This window comes from Gadus macrocephalus, chromosome 15, assembly GCF_031168955.1.
Source record: "Gadus macrocephalus chromosome 15, ASM3116895v1".
Classification (NCBI taxonomy): Eukaryota; Metazoa; Chordata; class Actinopteri; order Gadiformes; family Gadidae; genus Gadus; species Gadus macrocephalus.
In genome coordinates, this window is record NC_082396.1 from 12,331,327 (window position 1) to 12,353,700 (window position 22,374).

General features: G+C 45.9%; 1 protein-coding gene across 1 annotated transcript in view; it reads left to right on the forward strand.

The window, feature by feature from the left end:
• Positions 1-11,763: 11,763 nt before the first annotated feature.
• The window catches only part of LOC132473660 (cilia- and flagella-associated protein 46), a 72,728-nt gene continuing 62,117 nt past the window's right edge, over positions 11,764-22,374 (forward strand). The window contains exons 1-11 of the mRNA XM_060073871.1: positions 11,764-12,047; positions 12,164-12,285; positions 15,374-15,505; positions 15,986-16,050; positions 17,002-17,166; positions 17,584-17,707; positions 17,784-17,875; positions 19,105-19,278; positions 20,378-20,477; positions 20,878-20,976; positions 21,135-21,334. Coding sequence (XP_059929854.1) covers positions 11,999-12,047; positions 12,164-12,285; positions 15,374-15,505; positions 15,986-16,050; positions 17,002-17,166; positions 17,584-17,707; positions 17,784-17,875; positions 19,105-19,278; positions 20,378-20,477; positions 20,878-20,976; positions 21,135-21,334 — 1,322 coding nt within the window. The 5' untranslated portion in view covers positions 11,764-11,998. The remainder of the gene's footprint in view (positions 12,048-12,163; positions 12,286-15,373; positions 15,506-15,985; positions 16,051-17,001; positions 17,167-17,583; positions 17,708-17,783; positions 17,876-19,104; positions 19,279-20,377; positions 20,478-20,877; positions 20,977-21,134; positions 21,335-22,374) is intronic.

A 22,374-nucleotide genomic window follows, 5' to 3' on the forward strand; every position in this document is an offset into this window, starting at 1 on the left:
GACAGCAAATTAATTAATGGACAGCAAATTAAAACATGTACTATCCATAGAGTGTTTAAAACATACACATTATTTGACAACAAGAGAGTACTAGGTGTCGTTGGTATATAAATCATGTTGGCAGTGAACAGGGCTGTCAAATTAACCTCTATTAATTGCTGACGACAAAGCCACTATGGAAGTGTATGAACCAGTGGTAGGTATCCCCCATTGTCTCTTCAAGGGGATTTATTAGTGTTTAAAATAAGAGGTGCACAGGGGAAGGGGTTGGGGGCGCTCTCAAGGCAGCAAGGTGACCTTGGACCACCAGGAGATGGATCTCCTCTCAAAGCCCTTGAGGATTCACCCATTTTACCTCCATTTTAATGGACGAGCTTAAGCTGGGAGCTGGGATTCTGCAGATCCCATCGCCAGGCGCTGTCCAGTGTATAGCTTACACCCAGTGCCCTTGAGACAGAGGGGTGAAGGCCTGGGGCCCCATCTGACAGCGGTTACACCAGAAAAAAGGTTTGAAGTTACACCAGAAGCTGTGTGTTTGTGTGTGTGTGGGGGGGGGTGTATGTGGGTGTTAATCCTGACATGTATTGAGAACTTTCCCCAGCCATCGCTCAGCACCAAGGACAGCTCCCGTTCCAGTGTCAGCTCCCTCAGACAACGCTACAATAACCACCGGGGCACAAGGGAAAACAATGGGAAGTGTGGCAATCCCTCCCAACGCTGCTTAGCCTGTACTGAGGTCATTGTGCTGCAGTGCTGATACCAGTTCAGAAAGTCCTTCACTTCTTAAGCTGTCTGTTTACAACCTTCCAGACATAGGGCCCTATCTTGCATCCGGCGCAAGTGACTTAGTCACTGGCGCATGTGTCGTTGCTAGTTTACAACTGGCGCAGAGCGTTCTTTTCCCACCAGCGCCACTCGCCGGTAAATTAGGGATTGATCATGCGCCCCAAGGGGCGGTTCGGCGGAAGGAGGAGGCGTGTTCTGGCGCAAACGCTATTTTGCCGTTGCTGAATACCATTGCGCTACTGACCAGGAAATACCTGGTTTAAAGTCAGTGGCGCGTTGTTCAGATGCTATTTTAAGGGCGGATGCATAGCCTACATGCGCATGCGATGCATACGGATTGCTTGTGCACCTCGCGCATACACTTTGCTTCTCTCATCTACCTAGCCGCACATTCTTGGTAAATTATTTGGGAAAGAACAGCTGATGCAGCGGTAATAAGTTGTACTTTTAAATCAATGCATCTGCAAACACCGTACAGCAAACACATATTTTCTTGACACAGACATCGTATAGGCCTACATGCCCATAACTTTTAGGATTGATGAGTATTTGATCGTGAAAAACATTGTTTTACCGCGAGTGAGTGTTAAAAAGAATGAATGAATGCGGGCGCGCGTGTGTGCTCTGTTTAAACACACGCAAACTAAACACGTAACGCATAATACAATCAATGGCAATGTCTATTACCGCGGAGACACATGCATATTAGGATAGCATACAATACTGATAAGAAACAATGTTTATAATGTATTGCGTATTTCATTAAATAGATCAGTTACCGCATATCATATGTTATATTATTTACGTTTTCTTTGGCGAAATTTATTTGAGGACTCAGTATTTCTGAAGTTGTGGAAGAAAACCCCTTATTCCATGTGTGAATTAGGCCATATTATTTGGCAATAAACTGAGCCATTTGCAGTTTGAAATTCATGTGCATCTGTCTCATCGGAGACTGCAGACGCGCTGTCAAAATATCAACTCGTCCGATTCAAATGCGCTCATGGCTCTGAAAGGGGATGGGAGCTGGCACTCTCATTGGTTTGTTGGACGTTACGCCCAAACCACACCTACGGGTAATTAGGCTGCTTCAGACCAACCCTTTTGACACTTGCGCCGCGACGCAAGTGTCATTTATCCGCCTGTAAAATAGCGATAGCGCCGTAGAACCGCCCACAAAGCTACTTGCGCTTTGCGCTTTCCACTTGCGTTTCAGACCGTTAAAATAGGGCCCATAGTGTGAGATCGTGAGGGCAACACAGCAGTGCTATTCCTTTTCCTAATTCCATCGCACGCCTGTCTAACTCTTCAAACCGGAGCGTGAGAAGAAAAAGTTGCGTTAGCAATTCGGCTTGATCATTTTTAAGGGGGTGGGATAGTCTAGAAATGGTTATGGTCAGGTTAACCCAAGTGGTTTGTGGTTACTGTCAGAGTATTAGAGTGTTTACGGTACTCTGCTTTACGGCTGTCGTAACGTAGCTGTTGATGTTTACTCTAGTGGGTGTTACGGCAGTGGGAGGGGCTTTCACGTGAGTCTTGATCCGGTATGCTGTGACCATGAACCCGAGAGCTCCTGGATAAAGTCAGAAGTAACAACTTACCTGTGTCTGGACATTCCGTGTTTTATTACAGTTACGAACTCAATTTCATTGAGCAACATACCTATGACGCCTGGCTGATTGCTCGTCACATGTATCTGAACATTTCAGAATGAACAGATGCTCAATGACTAAACATATTGATTCAAATGATACTTTAGTATGCGTTCCTTTTTATGTGAATGACATTCACGCAGAAGGTTTCAGAATGTTCCTGTTGTGTTACCAATTGTCTGTTACCAAGCCATACATTCATAAGCTCTGCCATCCAGGGTGGCCTACATCATTAATCACACTTGGTTGATACATTGGTACAGTAATATCTGTACTGTACTGAAACAAAGCAGAGAATATCCGCCCCCCCCCAACAACGTTTTTTTTTTTTCAGTAAAAAAAAAACATCGGTAAAAATGAATGATATAATTATAATTAAGAAAATAAAAATGTGTAAAATAGGCCACAGTTCTGCTCTTTGCGGAAGAGAATTGGCGCACTTCCTTACAAGACCGGTAACCATAGCAACGCCGGTAAACGGACTTGACCTGCAAGCTGTTTATTGGATGAGGGTGATGATCAGAGGATGTGTGAGTACATGGGGGCGCTCCGTGACGGAGAGAGGGGTGCGTAAGGTTCTCCAAGTAAAAGCAGGGGGAGGTGACGTCGAGAACAGACAAATGAATCATTATCTGCCGCTGTTATGACTGCCAGGTTCGTTGTCACTCGTTTTTGAAAATGAATGACGTGGGACATTTCATTTAAAGGTCCCATGGCATGCTACTTTATGGATGCTTTATATTAGTGGGCCCCTTACACAGAATTTGAACTACAAGCACTACAAGCCAGTCACACATTGATCTTTCCCCAAACGTGCCGTTTCGGTGTCTGTAGCTTTAATGCAAATGAGGAGGAGAGAGGCGGGTCAAGGAGGAGGGTGGGGATGTGGCCCTGAGCAGCTTGCTGCCACGTTTCCATGCGCTCTGTTTACAGTGGAAGTATCGCAATGGTGAGGCGCACACAGCCTTTAGCCGTGTTCTGTAAATATTCGGGAGTCCTGGAGCTCTATATCTAAATAATATCATATCATACATAGATATCTATATCATATCATATATTGATATGATATAGAAACTAGAGACTGGTTCTTCCAGGTCCACATCAATCTGAAGTAGACTGAAAACAAAAACATTGAATGGTTATTGATTAGTTATTAAGCAGTGGTGAATAGTCATAGGTGGTTACCTTCTGGCAATACTGTTTGCTCTAGGGAAGAATCTGTAGTTATTATATAGTTGTACAGTTGATATATCTGTTATATTATTATCATATTTGTTGAAACTGGCTTATGCTTCAAACAACATAAGCCGTCTCCAGTTCAGCATTTCTGTCATTTTTAAGGGGGTGGGATAGTCTAGAAATGGTTATGGTTAGGTTAAACCCAAGTAGTTCATGGTTACGAACTCAATTTCATTGAGCAACATACCTATGACGCCTGGCTGATTGCTCGTCACATGTATCTGAACATTTCAGAATGAACATATGCTCAATGACTAAACATATTGATTCAAATGATACTTTAGTATGCGTTCCTTTTTATGTGAATGACATTCACGCAGAAAGTTTCAGAATGTTCCTGTTGTGTTACCAATTGTCTGTTACCAAGCCATACATTCATAAGCTCTACCATCCAGGGTGGCCTACATCATTAATCACACTTGGTTGATACATTGGTACAATAATATCTGTACTGTACTGAAACAAAGCAGAGAATATCCAATGCATAACCAATAAACCCTATTCCTTTCACCCCTGCAATATGCGTGACAACTGTTTCAATGGTAACATTCTGAATTGATGCGTGCTGATGTCTATGGGAGATAACAAAAATGGAATACATGGATACAGAATTTAAATACAGAGCCCACATGTCTCCTTTCCCAGTATAGCAACGGCTTCTAATCCTTCTAAAATACATATTTTTCTCATTCTCTCACTGAACCTGTGTGTGTGTGTGTGTGTGGGGGTGGGTGTTTTTGTGCGCGTGTGTGTGTGTTGCCTAGGGGCCCAGGTGTGCAAGGGGCCCTGAATTGGCCAGACTATTTTCATTTTTTCTTAAAATGAATTCACCCCTATTGGCCCATAACAAGAATCCTTAAGGAAGTAAACAGCTGATTTTTCAATAGCAGTGCTTTTTAAATTAAGGCTATCTCAATGCTTTTATACATGGCACTAAATTATTATCAGTAATGGGGCCTCAAACAAGTAGTAGCCTAGGGGCCAATGACCAACATGTGTGCTCCAGTTGATCTACAAGAATGACACATTCCAACTTATGTTTCAATAATAGTATCACAAAAGTTGATAAAAGACCAACTGATAGGCTGGGTAGTCTTTCCTGGCTGCCCAGTGTGAGTTTATGTACATGTTTTGGGTATAAAACGTAGATCGAATTAGAAACAGCTTATGGACTTGTGTCAACCAATTTCGTATCGGGACATTGTAAATATAAGCGTGCCGTGTTGTACACTTTTTTTTTTTTTTTTGTACACACTGTATTAAAGTGATCGTTTTATTTTTGTCATTTGAACTTGAGCTCATAAAGGCTTTTTCTAAAGAATGTAATCAAAACAATCTGGTTGTCCGCGACAACACCACAACACCCAGCGGAACCTCCGGTGGACCATTATGACATCACAATGCCCACTCCCCTATATAAGTCACCACTCCTCAGTCCAGTGCTCAGTGCTGATCAGAGAGTCGAGCGTAAGCATTACCTTGTAATCACTGAGCAAGCACAGCAGCGTTTTACCCAGGTAGCGTTCGTTAGGCTATTGAGCCAGCAAACGATGGGGAGGAGACGTGTGAGGAACCGGAAGAGGCAACCGAAACCTGAGGACCTCATCCAACAGGAGAGCCTCCAACAGGAGGGTCTCCAACAGGAGGGTCTCCCCCAGGAGGGTCTCCACCAGGAGAGCCTCCACCAGGAGGGTCTCCAACAGGAGGGCCTCCCCCAGGAGAGCCTCCACCAGGAGGGTCTCCAACAGGAGGGTCTCCCCCAGGAGAGCCTCCAACAGGAGGGCCTCCCCCAGGAGAGCCTCCACCAGGAGGGTCTCCAACAGGAGGGCCTCCCCCAGGAGAGCCTCCACCAGGAGGGTCTCCAACAGGAGGTCCTCCCCCAGGAGTCCCTCCATCAGGAGAATCTCCACCAGGAGAGCCTCCATCAGGAGAGCCTCCACCAAGAGACTCTCCACCAAGAGACTCTCCACCAAGAGGGTCTTCACCAGGAGGATCTCCACCAGGAGAGACTCCAACGCATGGTAATCATGGTTTACCTGAGCAAACCTTTGATTAGCAGACACCTGGTCACAGACAGCGGTGAGAGACTCCAACCAGAGGGTCTGCTTCAGGAGGGTCTCCAACCAGAGGGTCTGATTCAGGAGGGTCTTCAACCAGAGAGTCTCCAACCAGAGAGTCTCCGCCAGGAGGGCCTCCAACCAGAGGGTCTGCACCAGGAGGGACTCAAACCAGAGGGTCTCCAACCAGAGGGTCTCCAACCAGAGAGTCTCCAACCAGAGGGCCTGCACCAGGAGGGTCTCTACCAGGAGGGACTCCAACCAGAGGGTCTGCACCAGGAGGGACTCCAACCAGAGGGTCTCCAACCAGAGGGCCTCCAACCAGAGGGTCTCCAATCAGAGGGTCTCCAACCAGAGGTTCTCCAACCAGAGGGACTCCAACCAGAGGGTCTCCAACCAGAGGGCCTCCAACCAGAGGGACTCCTGCCAGAGGGACTCCTACAACGAGAGGGACTCTACCAGGGGGGTCTCCAACCGCTGGGACCACAACCAGAGGGACTCCAGGCGGAGGGTCTCCAACAGAGGGGTGTCCAACAGGAGGGACCCCAACAGGAGGGACCCCAACAGGAGGGACCCCATCAGGAGGGACCCCAACAGGAGAGTCTCCACCAGGAGGACCTCCAAGCAGAGGCCAGGCTACCTCCGAGACCGGACGGGACATCAGAGAGCCTCAAACATATGGTGATCACGGTTTACCTAAGCGGCCCTCTGATCAAAAGACACCTGGTCACGGACAGCGGTGAGGGTCTCCAACCAGAGGGTCTCTACCAGGAGGGACTCCAACCAGAGGGACTCCAACCAGAGGGTCTGCAACCAGAGGGTCTCTACCAGGAGGGGCTCCAACCAGAAGGTCTCCAACCAGAGGGTCTGCAACCAGAGGGTCTCTACCAGGAGGGACTCCAACCAGAGGGTCTCTACCAGGAGGGGCTCCAACCAGAGGGTCTCCAACCAGAGGGTCTGCACCAGGAGGGTCTCCAACCGGAGCGTCTCCACCAGGAGAGACTCCACCAGGAGGGCGAGCTGAGGAGGGAGAGGACACCGGTACGATCCGCACACACAAACTTTAAGTGTGCAGATGCACTTTTTTCAAAGGCGTGCGCACACACACACACACACACGATTGACCACATTTACTATCAGTACTATCAGCTAAAAAATATATATAAATATGTTCATGTAAATTTTCTTAAACGTTATCCACGGATAAAACATCCAAATGACTGATTTAGACTTCAGCATATCTTTGCAGTTTTCAAAAGAATGTACACAAAACAATCCGGTAACCGTGGCTACACCATGTTACTTCTCTGGCCAGTGGAACCTCTATGACATCACGAGGCCCCGCTCCTCTATATAAGTCACCGCTTCTCAGTCCCTTGTGCTCATTGTATTAACTTAATGTCACACATAATATCTCAATCATGCACCTGAACTCACACACACTCACACACATATACACAGAGACCCAACGGTATGCACATGTGGGTTGATGCAGGTGCATCCCTAATCAACAGTGTGGTATCCTGTTTTAACATACGCTGTGTGTTGTGTCCTAGATGGTGAGGACACCGGGGGTCTTGGAGGCTGAGGAGGACGCGTTAGAGCTGGAGATGCCAACTGACAATGGCAACCACCACGTTGTCGTCTGTCAACGTCCCATTGACGCCGTGGTCTTGATCCTCAACCAGGATCAACCACCAGCCACCGCCCTGCCAGGTGTAGTAGCGATCGAGGAGAAACCTTTTGTCGTTATGGGCTATACAGAACCTGTGGCTCCCCCTAACAACACTGAAATCTCGGTCATACCCGACGAAGAAGGGGAGGAACCTGTAAAGGAGCCCAAAAGGAAGAGCCTCGGGTGGAGATTCTTCATTTGGCTCTGTGTGGTGAGGGAGAAGGAGCCAAAACAAAAGAGGAACGCCGGGACCTACCTGAAGGAGGACACGGAGGAACACCTCATCTCCAGCAGTGAGTCCTTTTGAATAACCTTGGCTAATTGTGCAATCCAAAACATTTCATGACGCCACTTAGGATGTTGTGGTGTGTGGCACATGCTCTTGCATTCTTTTAAATCTTCTTACGTGTCCATGTTGTTCTGCAGAAGCTGATAAACGCCGGGAGCAGAAGGAGGCTCAGAGGCTGAAGGAGGAGCAGCGCTACGAGCAGTGGGCTGCTGAACGGGGCCTCAGCGATGCAGGAGAGGGGCCAGCAGATGGGCCTAAGAAAAGGATGACCAGATTGCAGAAGGTGTCTTTGGGGTGAGTTACTGTTTATTGCTTAATATGAGAAGATATGAGGCTTCAGCGTCAACAGAAACCTGATTTCTTTCAACCTTGTTTCGTTTGCATTTCCAGATTGGTCTTTCTGTGCCAATAAGCCGATCCCCTCCATCCGGCCACCCCCGGTGCGGGTCACCTGTACATATATACATAGAAGCATAATAAAACTCAAAGAAATACAAAAGAATACAAAAGAGCACAAGACCACTTTTGGTCCGAAGTCTGTGCTGCAATTTCGAGCTTAAAAAAAATCAAAATAAAACTCAAAGACTCGAAGACAGCATAGCTCTATGGACCAATCACCCATGGCCATGGGATCCCCATCATCTCAGGGCGTTTTTCACAGGACAACAGGCCAAGAAAAGAGCATCTCAAAATGGAAGCATCAACTGTATGTTTCCACTGCCTGTCATACTGTGTATTACACTTTTGTATTTGACTGTACTATTTATATTCGATGACAACAACATCCAATAAAAATTTCTTTGAGAAAGCTTGTCATATTGTGTTTGTTTTTAGATGTATACAAATATCTAATACTTAAGACCCACTCTCTTTGACTGACACTTGCACAAACATACACACAACAGCAGGAAGGAATATGCTTTTTGGCCCAACTCCAGATCCCTCCTTCCAGACAGACAGACAGACACACACACACAAGCCCCTGTCTCCATTAGTTTGTTTATTGTCATTATTATTATTTGTTTATTTATTGTTTATTTATGTCCACCCTCTCCTTCAAGCCACGCTTAAACACCGTCATAAAAACATAATTCTTCCAACTCCGCAACATTGTACGCCTTCGACCCACTCTTTCATCCTCAGCTGCTGAAACACTAATCCACGCCTTCATCACTTGCAGACTCGACTATAGCATTCTGTATGGCCTCCCCTCCACTATTCTTAAAAAATTGCAATATGTACTAAACTCTGCTGCCTGACTGCTTACTAACTCCCCCTCAAGAGAACACATTCCTCCCATCCTCCTTCAACTTCATTGGCTTTCAATAAAACAACGCATTAATTTCAAGATCCTCCTCACCACCTACAAAGCGCTAAACAGCTTTGCACCCTTGTACATAACAGATCTCCTCCATCGCCACTCCCCCACTCGTCGCCTACACTCCGCTGACGCCAACGTTCTCACCCCCATCACCAAGACCAAGTACCGCACCCTGGGGAACAGCCTTCGCCATCACCGCCCCTACCCTTTGGAACTCCCTCCCTCTGGCCATCCGAAACTCTGATACACTGTTCATTCAAAAGTCCAATTAAAACCTATCTCTTCAGGACCACCTACAACATTTGACAAATCATCCTCCGCCATCGTCCACCCTCTCCCGCTCTCTTAATGTGTTGCCTTGTATTGTTGTGGTGTTGTTTATTTTTTCCCTTTTGTTTGAGTGTCTGTACTTTTTGTATGTATTCCTTTCTTATTTGTAAACAGTTTTGAGTATTTAGAAAAGCGCTATAAAAACGGATCAATTATTATTAATATTATTATATGATCTTTTTTCACTCATTCAAAATGCTAATGGTTTATCTTGCTGTGGTGAGATAGCTTCAATTAGCAACATTAATACAGCCTCAGTGATCCCATGAAGACAGGGCCCCTGAGTGAAACAGAAACTGCTGGCCGTTTTCTCAAAACAGTGCATCATCCATCAGAAGACAAAGAGATCCATTATCATCATAATAATCATAATACAACAAAAACATACATTTGTAACTTGTGGCTTTGACAGACAAAAAAAAAGAGCTAAAATTAAGGAAACAACAGAACAAACAGGACAAACAGTACACATTATTAAGTGGCCCTGTACCAGTATTTATATAGAAGTATTTAAATACAATGTAAAAAATAAATAAAACAAAGAGAGAAGTGGCCCAGTGATCAAGGACATATACATACTGTATGCACACACACACACACACACACACACACACACACACACACGCACACAAGCGCACACACGCACACACACAAACACACACACACACACACACACACACACACACACACACACACACACACACACACACACACACACACACACACACACACACACACACACACACACACACACACACACACACACAAACTAACCCACACAGTAGTCTATCACAGTGTTTTGTGGATGAGACACGTTAATCTTGTTAGCATATGCACACATCTCCCACTTTATTTGTGCTCTAATCTCTAAATACAAGAATACATCCACTTTACACAAATTAAACGTAACCCCTAATTAGCATTCCACAGTGCAAACATTTCTCCTGGAGGCAATAATTGCCAAATAGACCCTCTGCAGTAAGCACACTAACTAGGCGCAGATTTAAACCCCTAGCATGTGTGCAAGCTAGTGTTAGGACTAGACCTTCACATTGGGGCCTTGACCTGAATTTGTAGTAAGCTTAACAAGAGGTGAGTGTAAACCTGCGCTGCAAACCTTATGAATGTCTGAATGTTAAACCCGAATGGCTCCAGTAATTTGGCTGAGTGCTTGAAAGCTTTTCACTTTGAATTCAATCCAAGAGTTGGAAAGACTGGTGCTTTTCTGGGGGTCATCCCTTTGTTTCCCAGGTCCATGTTCCCCGGGTGCAAAGGGTTAGGGTCAGGGTTAGGGTTATGGTTACGGTTAGGGTTAAGGGTTAAGGGTTAAGGTTGTATGTTCCCCGGTCACATACAAAGCGAGGACCATAGGACCTGGGGAACATAGGACCCGGGGAACATAGGTACGCGCCCCTTTTCTGTTCGGACCATGTGCTCTGTGGAGCCGGCAGTTAACCACCGCTATGAAACGATATGAAAGCAAAAAATCACAGAACTATCTACTTAACAGATGAAGGCAGGGCCTCTGCAATCATTATTTGGTTAGAACTTATGCTGCAAGAGTTCCCAATCGTTTGTGAATATTGATCAATACTAAATTAATTTAACATATTTTGTCTTCCATATAGGCTAATGCAACAGTATGCTACCCTATCCCAGTATAGCACTTCTTCTGTGTGAGTCATTAGCATTGTTGACACTCTGTGAAGGATGTTGAGGTGATTCATGTGTTGTGGTGTCAGTTGCAATGTTACCTTTGCTCTCCTACAAGTGTCCCCATGCTGCGGGCAAGGATCTGGATTAGAACGAATATTAGATGTGTGTTATTAGGAACAGCATTATAAAATATATTTCAAATTTTAAAGAAAAAGATTGTGCGGCTACATAGGCAAGGCAAGGCAAGGCAACTTTATTTATATAGCACTTTTCATACACAAAGCAGACTCAAAGTGCTTCACATATAAACATTGTCATGCAATAAAATAAAATAATAGATAAGTAAATGAAAACATGCAAAGAAATGGGTAAAATAGAAAGTTAAAAAGGCATTTTAGTATTAAAATAGAAAATAAAGGTACATATATGAATTTATATTTGAAAAATGCATACTAATAATAGCCAGAAATAACATGTATGCTTGTCTATAATCCAGGCTTGCTCTATTCATATTATTTTAAAGGGGAAAGGGTTTGAATGTGTTGATCAGAAACATTTCAGTGTCACCAATATCTGGTTTTGTTGTGGCCTGTAAATGACTCCTTGTTTGAAGTACACTTATGACTGATGATAACCAATATGACCAATACGTTGTGCTGTATTTCTGCATAACACACAAAATATAATACGGAAGTGTCAGACGTACACATTTGGTACCAAAGTTGAACCTTTCTGCTTGCCGTCGTTTGCTTCCCGTTGCTAAGTAACGCTAACCATGACAAACTTGAGGTCTATTTAATAGCTATCTGAATGTGCCCGATGTCTAAACGTGTTTGAGGATATATTTAAAGATCATTCAACATTGTGCGGGTAGTCAATATTTCGCTGCGTCAAGAAAAGTAGCTAACCCTACCTGAATAAGAGTCGTTCAAATACATGTAGAAACACCTAAAGCAAGAACGAACTATTATCAAACTGTCCACGGCACAGGACATGGACCTGGATATTAGAAAATATCTGAACAGGGCGAGGGAACAAAAAGGTATGTCAATATCATGTCAATTTAACGTTTTATAGTGTATTTTATAACACGTTAATACTGGTTTAAAAGCTGTTTCTGAAAGCATGACCAGACGTAGACGGCACTGTTATGTGTAGATGTTGAGGCTGTGCGGCTAGCATACCAGCTGATCACAGACGCGCTCCCCGATGGAGGAGGCGCGCGCCGGCCCTGCTGCGCCGCGGAGCTGCTCGTGCTGTGTGCAGAGGAGGCTCTTCAGGTGAGCTGGCGGACTCACGGAGATAACCGTGTAAACCGTATTATCAGCTTTGGTTTTATCATGGCGGTGAATCAGCCGAACAACTTGGTGAACTGAACTTCATGGTTAGACCATAAACGTGAACTGTATACCAATGATTAGAGAAAGAGAGTGATGGCTTTCAAGAGATAAAAACCTCGATTTGGGAGGTTGTTATCCCTTGAATGAGCCTCCATATAACAAGTAACCCATTCACTGAATCACATGGAGAACCACAATTAGACTACTAGATAATTAATTAATTGATCCCAGCGACACAGTTATATCATTCATAGATGAGGTAGTGAAAAGCTGCCAGTGAAGGGATTTGAGGAATGCTGGTTTTTGAGTGTCTGTGGTCTGGTGTGATATTTTAAAGGGGACATATTATACCATCAGGTGTGAGTGTGATTAGCCGCGTTCACACCAAAAGACACATTTGTAAACCGTTCGCGTTGTTGCCCAAGTTTTGTCGCACGACAAATCATTATCTGTCGCTGTGCAAGTTTTGTGCAAGTTTAGCCGTTTCGCAAATCTGCCCCTGACATCAATAGTGGGCGTGTCCACCTAGATCTGTGCTGGATAGATCAGTCTACCAGCCTACCCAGTGGACTGAATTAACCCAGGCTCATCTATGCAACACATATCTAGTTGGACACTGACCGAACGGCCTCTGTATGAGACTATTTTAGATTTTAGACTGCTCTTGCCACAATTCGGGCCAATTAGGGCATCTTTTCGGTTTGGAGAATCCCTCTTGCTTTTCCATCACAGGTGTGTGAATGCAACACTTAACCCTAACCCTAACCCTATTGAGGAACATATTGACTTTAGTTTTTTTCTGCCCCCTCTCTCTTTACGACTCTCAAAACGTGCTAACATCAGCTTTTAGCGATATAATTATGATCACTATTATCATTTACTGACACAATTTCTTCGACATGATATAGTTTTGAGGCACATTGAAAGAGTTATTTCCTTGTTGATTAAGGCCCCGTTCACACGAAGCCGATTTCATGGCGAAACCGCAAAGGTCTTGTACGGTTCGGCCTTCCGTACACACGAAGCCGGCGAATCCACTGACCGAAACCGCAAACTTCTGAAACCACCCTCGGAGGTGGTTTCAAATCTACCCGGTTTCGTTTTGGATTCGTGTGTACGCCTGAAACCGCAAACCATGGCGTCATCGCCCCACCCCTCGACCTCCTAGCCAATGGCTCTTAAGCCCGCGGAGTCTCAGAAATCACATGCGAGCATGCGCATAAGGGCAGCCTCTTTATGCGCATGCTCGCCTCTTCTTCTTATTTCATTTCTTCTGGATTTCTGTACCAGAAGCAGCGCCCCTTATGGGCCTGGAATGTGTACTACAGCCAGGGCTCTACAGTGCGCCCATTTCACTCGCATTTGCGAGCGAATATTTCGGCGTGCGAACGAGAAAAACAAAACAGGAGCACGCGTGCGAGTGACTACTCCACAGCGCACTATACTGTGCGTTCAAACCAAACGCGAAGGGACGAAACGATTCCATACAAAGCAACGATTCCATTTGCAGCGCGACACTTTTGCCCGGCACGGGCGAGCGCGTTCACGTGGATTTGCAGCACGCCACTTTTGCTCGAGTTGAAATATTTAAACTTTGCCGCGACATTCGCGTGATGACAGCCAATCAGCGTTCAACAGCGTGGCCACTGAGTGCACTATACTGTGCGTTCAAACCAAACGCGAAGGGACGAAACGATTCCATACAAAGCAACGATTCCATTTGCAGCGCGACACTTTTGCCCGGCACGGGCGAGCGCGTTCACGTGGATTTGCAGCACGCCACTTTTGCTCGAGTTGAAATATTTAAACTTTGCCGCGACATTCGCGTGATGACAGCCAATCAGCGTTCAACAGCGTGGCCACTGAGTGACGTGCGTAACGTAACAGCCAATCAGTTTTCAACCGGCCAACCGTTCCCTGCAGTGCAGTCCGGGGTGAACCGCAGAATGGAGGAGAAAGTGATTGTTGCCGTTTGCGACTCCCCAAGCTCTATATAGAATAGTATATAATATAATATAATTGTATACATAATTTCACGGCCAAAAGCTCTGTGCGCCTCCGGATGGGAGTAGCGCGGGAGGCGCTACGGGAGGGTTTAGCGGGGTTTGTTTACCTACGTTGCTATGGTTACCAGTCTTGTGTGTTCCACGGTTTATTAGGTATCTAAATCGCTGTCTAATCAATACTTCATTCACTGCCTCTTCCGTGGTCATTACAATATTATGAATAGACTGCGTGGAGAAAGTTAATGCTGTTACTGTAGTCTATAAAGTCTCCAAATTCAACCCCCGACTGGTTGAAGGATTTCGGGTGGCTAGTTTATGATGCTAAGAACATGAAAATGTTCTGTACATTTTGTAAGGAAGCCCCATTGGCAATGGCAAGCTCCTCTCTGTTTATAACGGGGAACCCTAATCTGAAACGCGATGCTGTGGTGAAACACATCGAGTCCACTAGGCATTCTCGCTGTCCCGATTTCTATATAAATCGCACCCAGCCCAATAACCCTGGTACGGTGGAAGCCGAAATTGGTGCTGTTTTGTGTAGCATAAATGTAATCTTGTCTATTTATTTGACTTAATTTTGCTTTAGTAAGTTGTTGCTGTTGGTGTGTGCAATTTCTGCACGCTAATAAATGTTCTAAACAAAAACCTATTGTGCCCCCATTTTTTTCCCCTGTGCTCCTAAATTTTTTAACTTAGGGGCACGAGTGCTCCTGAAAAAAAAAGTTAGTGTAGAGCCCTGACTACAGCGTTTCTACAGATCTACCCGGTTTCGCTTGGCTTCGTCTTTACGGAGATACTTCGAAACCGGATAGATCGAAACCGTAACGGTTTCGCCCGTTTCGGCTTCGTGTGAACGGGGCCTAAAAGCATAGAGAGATGAAACCACGGCAAAGTACACAAAAAAAGATACAGACACACAACATTTGTATAATGTGTTTTGCCTCATGGCAAGCTAGGACTACAAAGAATTGAAGGTGGAGAGGTGAAATATAGATTTTGTCACATGTGCTATGGCTTTTCAGTTGGGTTGCGTGGAGATAAGTGTGGCGTGTCTAAAGTCGTACTTTGAAGGGAACCCGGCGACTAATCAGTTCCTTTGTCGAGCCTACCTCTGCAAGGGCCAGCTGAGGTCTCCAGCAACCAGCGGGAACGTGGTAAAGACAGCAAATTGGTCTCAAGATCTCACAAAACTTTCAAGTGTGTGTGTGTGTGTGTGTGTGTGTGTGTGTGTGTGTGTGTGTGTGTGTGTGTGTGTGTGTGTGTGTGTGTGTGTGTGTGTGTGTGTGTGTGTGTGTGTGTGTGTGTGTGTGTGTGTGTGTGTGTGTGTGTGTGTGTGTGCACGTGAGCGAAAGAGTGGGTACTCACAACAAACAAATACACCAAAAAACGTCTGCAGAGATATATCTATTTCACACCTGTTATAGATAGACTAACCCAGCTTCATAAAGCTGTGACACATAAACCACTAGCTATTTGACATTTGCCAATAATGAATGTGTAACGGCATCCTCGTCCACCATCATTAGCTGTAGGCATAATACACTTGATCACTCATGAAATAGTAGCCTGGATGATTTACATGTTGGCCTTCATCATCATCCCAACTGTCTCCTTTAACATTTCTTTACTTTCAGGACGACTTTCAAAGTGCGCTGCTGTATTTTCAGAAGGCCATTGAGATATCAAAGAACAATCCGAGGTATGAAATCAGTCTGAAGTTTGCCCCCGCGATCCCATCCGCTTTCAGTTTGCTTTTCTTTTAATGCCGTGGAACGGGAATCCTTTAAGATTATGTATATCCTCATTAATATTGTCTGGCAGTAGGCACAATAGTACCAATGCCAGCCTGTAACCAGCCAAATATGAAAGTGAAACATTAAGGCTGAGGAGGCGCTGTATGGCACTCACTAGGAGCTTATGCTGGGTTGCATCCCAAGAATACTCATGATCTTCTTCTAAAAATGTGGTGTATGGCAACGACACTGGTTGAGGCATAATTCCTATTGGATCGGCCCACTCACCCCTCGAATTCCCCTGTGTTCCCCCCACACTGAATACGCCCCCTGAGTGTTAGACTGCATAAAGGAGTCTCATTGGGGTGAAAAGGGTATGGCATGTAGATGATAAACAAAGGATCGGAAGGGTTGTCTCTTTCTCTTCGGCGGCTTACACTCTTAAGAAGACGCGTCTGGAGACTTGGCTCTCCCTGTGTCGCTTATGATCTCATAAGCGCTCCATCAAGGAGCACAAATCAATGGTCCCAGTAAACACCAAAGACTTAGCCCATCCAATGGCGCCAAGCTCAGACAAATACACGGTCTCTGGTTAATAAAAGCAGCACTGTGCTGTAATACCCCCCCCCCCCCCCCCCCCCATACATATTAATAGTGATGCACTATTAATATGTTCTCATTAAATGCACACTCATTAGCAAGTCATAGGTTTCCGTGGATCCATATTTTGGCGTGAATTCCCTCCCCACTCAACAGAGGGCCTTAATTGAGATGTAGTACGAGACGGAAGATATACAAACATGCCGTGTGAATTATTCATGTCTCTTTTCGTCCTCTTTCGGCTCTCGCTGTTGGGGCCCCCTGGTGGCCCCTCATTGTCTTTAATTAATCCTCTGACTGATTGTTTTTGTGACCAGATACCACTTCCTGGTGTTCAACACATCGCTGCGCTTCCTCCAGGCCATGCGTCCGCTGCTGCGGCCGGGTCTGCGGGGCCGCCTGGCGCCCTCGCTGGCGCTGTTGGTCTCGGCGTTGGAAGAGGCGGCAGAGCCTGACTACAGCTGGAGGGCCGAGCTCATGATGCAAGCGCACGCACGCACGCATGCACATGCACAGCACACGCGCTCACACACACACACACACACACACACACACACACACACACACACACACACACACACACACACACACACACACACACACACACACACACACACACACACACACACACACACACACCGACTCTATCTCTATCCAGCTGTCATCCCCGTCTCCAGCTTAGGCCAAAAGATTTAAGGGGATGACTGCATTTGAAACTGTCCCCCTCCACACCAACGAAATACAGTGCCTCAAAAACCAACACAGCACCCATCCCAACCCCGTGGCCTCAATGCTCTTTCACCCTACCCTGTCCTCTCCCTCCAACCACCCATAATGTAATTCTTCCTCAAGCATTGACATTTACATATGACCTCATGCCGCTGGGTCTCTGTCCACAGACATCTGGTGGAGTGCCTTGTGGATGCTGGGAGGAGGGAGGATGCCTGCAGATATTCCACCGTTACATCAGAATTTGTCGCGTCACACGCCCCTCATCTGTATCCAGAAGTCCTCACCCTCATGGTATCATAAAGCCTTGAACCATTTGACTGTAGTGAGTGACATTGGCAGTGTGCTAATGCTTTTCTGCTCTCCATAGGCTCGGTACCAGCTGCTGGGGGACAGTAGCCCAGATATGACCACACACGCTCCCAGTGGGGCAGTTCTTCATCAAATACTCAAGCTTAAAAAGTAAGTTATTTTTAATGCAACGTTTAAAAAACAAAACAATATCTATTTAAACTCATTTCAGATGCATTTCTATTGCTTAAAAAAAGATGAAAGATGCTTTAAAATGTTTGAAGGACTGTGAGAACCTCTTACGTAGACCTCTTCCACCCAGCACTCCAAAACAAGCCGTACTTCAATCAATATCTTGTTTCCCAAAGCAGTCTTCGGGTGGGGGGGGAGAAGAGCTTGATCAGCTTTCGTTAATGTTTGCTCTTTCAGCAAGTGCTTCAACTCTTTTTGAGTGTTTTAAAATACAGTTTTGAACCGTTAGACAAATAAAGTTGGCTTTCATTCCAAACGCAACGGGGTCATGGCTGATGATTGGTAGCGATTATTTTATATTTTTCAAGAGCATTTTCTCCAATGCCATCACAGTTAATTTTACCAAGTGCATTGGTATTTTCATGCTGATACTGAACCTGTTTGATCCGGCTTAATCTCAGACTCTCCACCCTGAGTCATGGTAGGTCCTCGATTACAGAGAGTAGTAGTACCAACACACAGCTATACACATTACCATACTGCTCGTGTGTAAGGCTCCTTTTATCACTCCCTGCTTCTCTTGATCCTAAAGCTTATATTATTGTATCCCCACTGTAGTTTGGGGGACACCCTTCTGAAATCCACTAGCTTGACCCAGATCACTGGGTCAACGACCTACTGGCGCCTTGCCCAGCAACAAGCTGGGGGTCAGGAAGTCATTCCGTCCCGGGCGGGTTACCTGGTCAGGGGCATTAGCTTGCAGTCTCGGTAGATGGTCGGATGACCCACAATGCGATCATGTACACGATGTGTCACAGCTAATTATGGCGCAGTAGCTCTGCTGCTGCGCTCTGCTACTGCACCCGGAGCCCCCAGCTGTGTTGTCCTTATCTTTATAAATTGTACCAACCCGGGTCCGTCCAATGTTTGCTTTGTGTGTGAGTGCGCACAGAGCAAGGGCGGGCAATAGGGTTGTTAGGATGGATGGGTGGAGGAAGGGAGGAATGGAGAGTGGATCTATGCACGGTTCCTGATCTTCTCTAACTCGCTTTCATTTTCTCACACACACACACACACACACACACACACACACACACACACACACACACACACACACACACACACACACACACACACACACACACACACACACACACACACACACACACACACACACACACACTCTTTTCCTTCTTCATTGTCATCAGCAGGGTGGAGGGAGGAGAGAGAGAGTCGTGTCTTCTCAGCGAGGAGGATGTTGTGGAGCTCAAAGAAGTTTTCAGTCTGCTGGCTGAACACGCAGCAGGACCCCATGCCGTGATGCCGGGGGAGACTCCAACTAACACAAGCCAGACCTCTGCAGCCATCCCCCCTGCTGAAAGGTGGGTGCCACCCCCACCCCCCGCTGCCCAGCAATCCCTGATCCATAAAAAGCAAAGGCACCATTCTATGTTGCTTCTAAAACCTCTAAATAAATGAAACCCCCATTGAGATCACCAAGATGTTATGCATATTCTGTGCCAGAGCACATACCCAATATCATGGAGACCATCCTGGTGGATGTGGGCGGGAGTAATTACCTTGACAGACAATCTGCTTCAGACAATTAGCATAACAAAACAAGTGACTCCATAAACGTGTGCTGTGGCGGAAACTTATTTTCCGTGAGAAACTCCGCTAGTGCATGCTCTTGTTCAACAGAGTGTATTTCTGCAATAACCGCACAGTGTTTAGTGGATGTGTTTACCCTGCTTATGGTAGCATTGTCCCTCGTTGCTTCGGGGGCATCAATGCTGTTTGGCCAGCGGCGGCCTTCATTTTACAACAACAACAACCACGCAGTCCTTGAACAAGAAATGGATACGGCCGGCATGAGGTTCAGACTGATCCGTGTTGTGACACAGGATGTGATGTCACGTGATAAGGATGGACTCCACGCTAATGCCAGCATCAGAATTATATTCCAGAGAATATTACCATGAATAATTTCTGATAATTGCCCCTAGGTCAACGATTTCATCCATAGTAAACACATATGAGTCGCACAAAAACACTTTTAAATGAGTCTTTCTGTATGCACTGCAGGCTCTGAGAGACTTGAGGATCCCATAGACTATGTTGCATGACCCGTGCATGACTAATTTCTGTGGGCCTAATTTGTATTCATGTTTACACGTCATGCATTTTAATAACGTTGTTGCCAACAAACCGGAGATACAGGGGTAGATAATGTAATAGGGTTATACTGAAGCGTAATCCAGGGTCAGATGTAGGTGAAATAATAAAGTCTTCTGTGTTTGTAATGATTTAAAGTATGCATCTGTGTTTTTATGTTTTAATTAATATTTTAAGTGATAATGCTTGGATGTAAGAAACATGTCAGACATGTCGGACAATAAAGCATTATCCTATTGTATCGTGACGGTGAATACTATAAATACTCTGCCGGAATCTCAGACAGTTTGAATCTGTGCTCTGCAGAGTTGTGTTGCTGCTGGAGCTGGCTGTGCTTGGCCTGCAGTGGAAGCAACAGGAGGTGGTCGCCAGCTGCTTAAAGGAGCTGAGATCAGCCAAAGAAACAGTGAGATGTCCAGGAATAAAATATGCTCACCTGCACCGCGCGTCTCCGCACGCCGATTGGCACGGCCCCGCGCGATAAGGAATTACATGCATCTGATCTGAAGAGCTTGTGCTCAGTGGGGCACATGCTGGGAAACTGCCGGGCGCATATTTGTTGAAGATAATGCATTAGCCGAATTAATTAAGGGATTCGTCGATGAATTAAGGGATTCGTCTATGATATGCCCCCAGTGATGAGCTCCTATAGAATTTCACAGCTATACTTAAGATAAAAAGCATCCATGACTTACCTGAAAATCATTCTAAACTCTTTTGGTAATGAATCATCAATGCCCGTGTGTTACCTTGATGCACGTACCATGACCCATGGCAGAGATCATGTCTGTGCTTCTCTACGCTAGACGGCCAGCCAACATGTCATGCTGGAGTGCTTCCAGTGTGAACTCAACGTTCTGAGGAAGCAAGAGAAGATGAGCGTCTATTCCAAAGCCGGCATCGAGGTGCTTCATCACACACCACCAGCATCTCATCCATGACCCCCATTATGTTACACAGTCCCTGTCTCTAACCACACCCCACCCCAATCTACGTTCAGCTTCCTGTCACGCTTTTTCTGTGGGATAGCTTATCTGGTTCCCCCCGGTCTTTGTCCTGACAGGCGCGGCTGAAGGAGATAGGGAAGCTGGATCGGTTGCTGAGGCGCGTGGCGGCGGCGGCGGGCGAGGCAGACCCCAGAGCGGTGCAGGCGGTGTGTGCCACCCAGTGGAGCGTCTGCCTGCCCCTGCTGCAGCGCAACCTCAGGAAACGCGTCCGGGCGGAGCTGCAGAGGGTGGCCCAGGCCCTGGAGGACATCAACAGGTGCCCTGAATGCCCCGCAGGGTTTTTAGTTTGTGGTGTGAAAAAGCAGGAGCAGGAAGTTTGTTTAAAAAGAGAAAGTATGGAGAATTTAAAGGTGACATCTTATACCACCAGGTTTGATTGTGTTTAGCCTCTAGATACCGTTTTGAAAATAGGCCTCTTCTGATATCACGAGTGGGCGTGTCCACCTAGATGTATGACGGATAGACGAGCAACGTTTGATACACTTCGATGGGTCGGCTGGTAGACTGATCTATTCAGCACACATATAGGTGGACCTGCCCACCGTGATATAAGAAGAGGCTGATTTTCAAAAGGGCTCGTAACGGCTAATCACAGTCACACCTGGTGTTATAATACGTCACCTTTGATGCACAACAGTATGCATAATTTTAAGTCAGGAAGGTTAATGGGGAAACGGATGACTAGCCACTTAAATAAGAGGTAGCGGGTACATGCGATCGCTGCGTCACCGTGACAGCAAATAGCAGCTCTTTGCCGGTGTCTCCACACTTGTCATTTTAACTGCTCTGCTAATGAGGAGATTGGTATCAGCTGGCCCAAGAGGCTCTGCGTGTGTAATTGGACCAGCTGTGCATGATTAGGGTTTGGCACTCTGGCACCACTGGCACTCCTGTGTAGACCCTATTAGGATCTCACTGATCTGCCTGACTGATATCAGTACAGAACTGAAAGTATTTGTCGGTTGTGTTGAATGCTGTCCCTTACAAATGACACGTCTTCATCCTCTCCTTTTCAAAATGTTGGTCAGTTCAAGTGACAAAACTGCTTTGCGACGGTTATTATTAAATATCTCAGTCTTAGTTTTGTTCATTGTTATTCAGTTGAACATTTCACATTTCAACATTTCAACCTTTCCAAAGTGGACCCCCCAATTTGAGGGTTCATTGTTTTTTGTGGCCGTCGCATCAAAAGCTTTGTGTGTGTGTGTGTGTGTGTGTGGGGGGTGGGGGGGGGGGGGGGTGATCAAAAATAACATAAACTTGTTGCCCACAGAGGAGGCTTTTGTCAGACTTTGT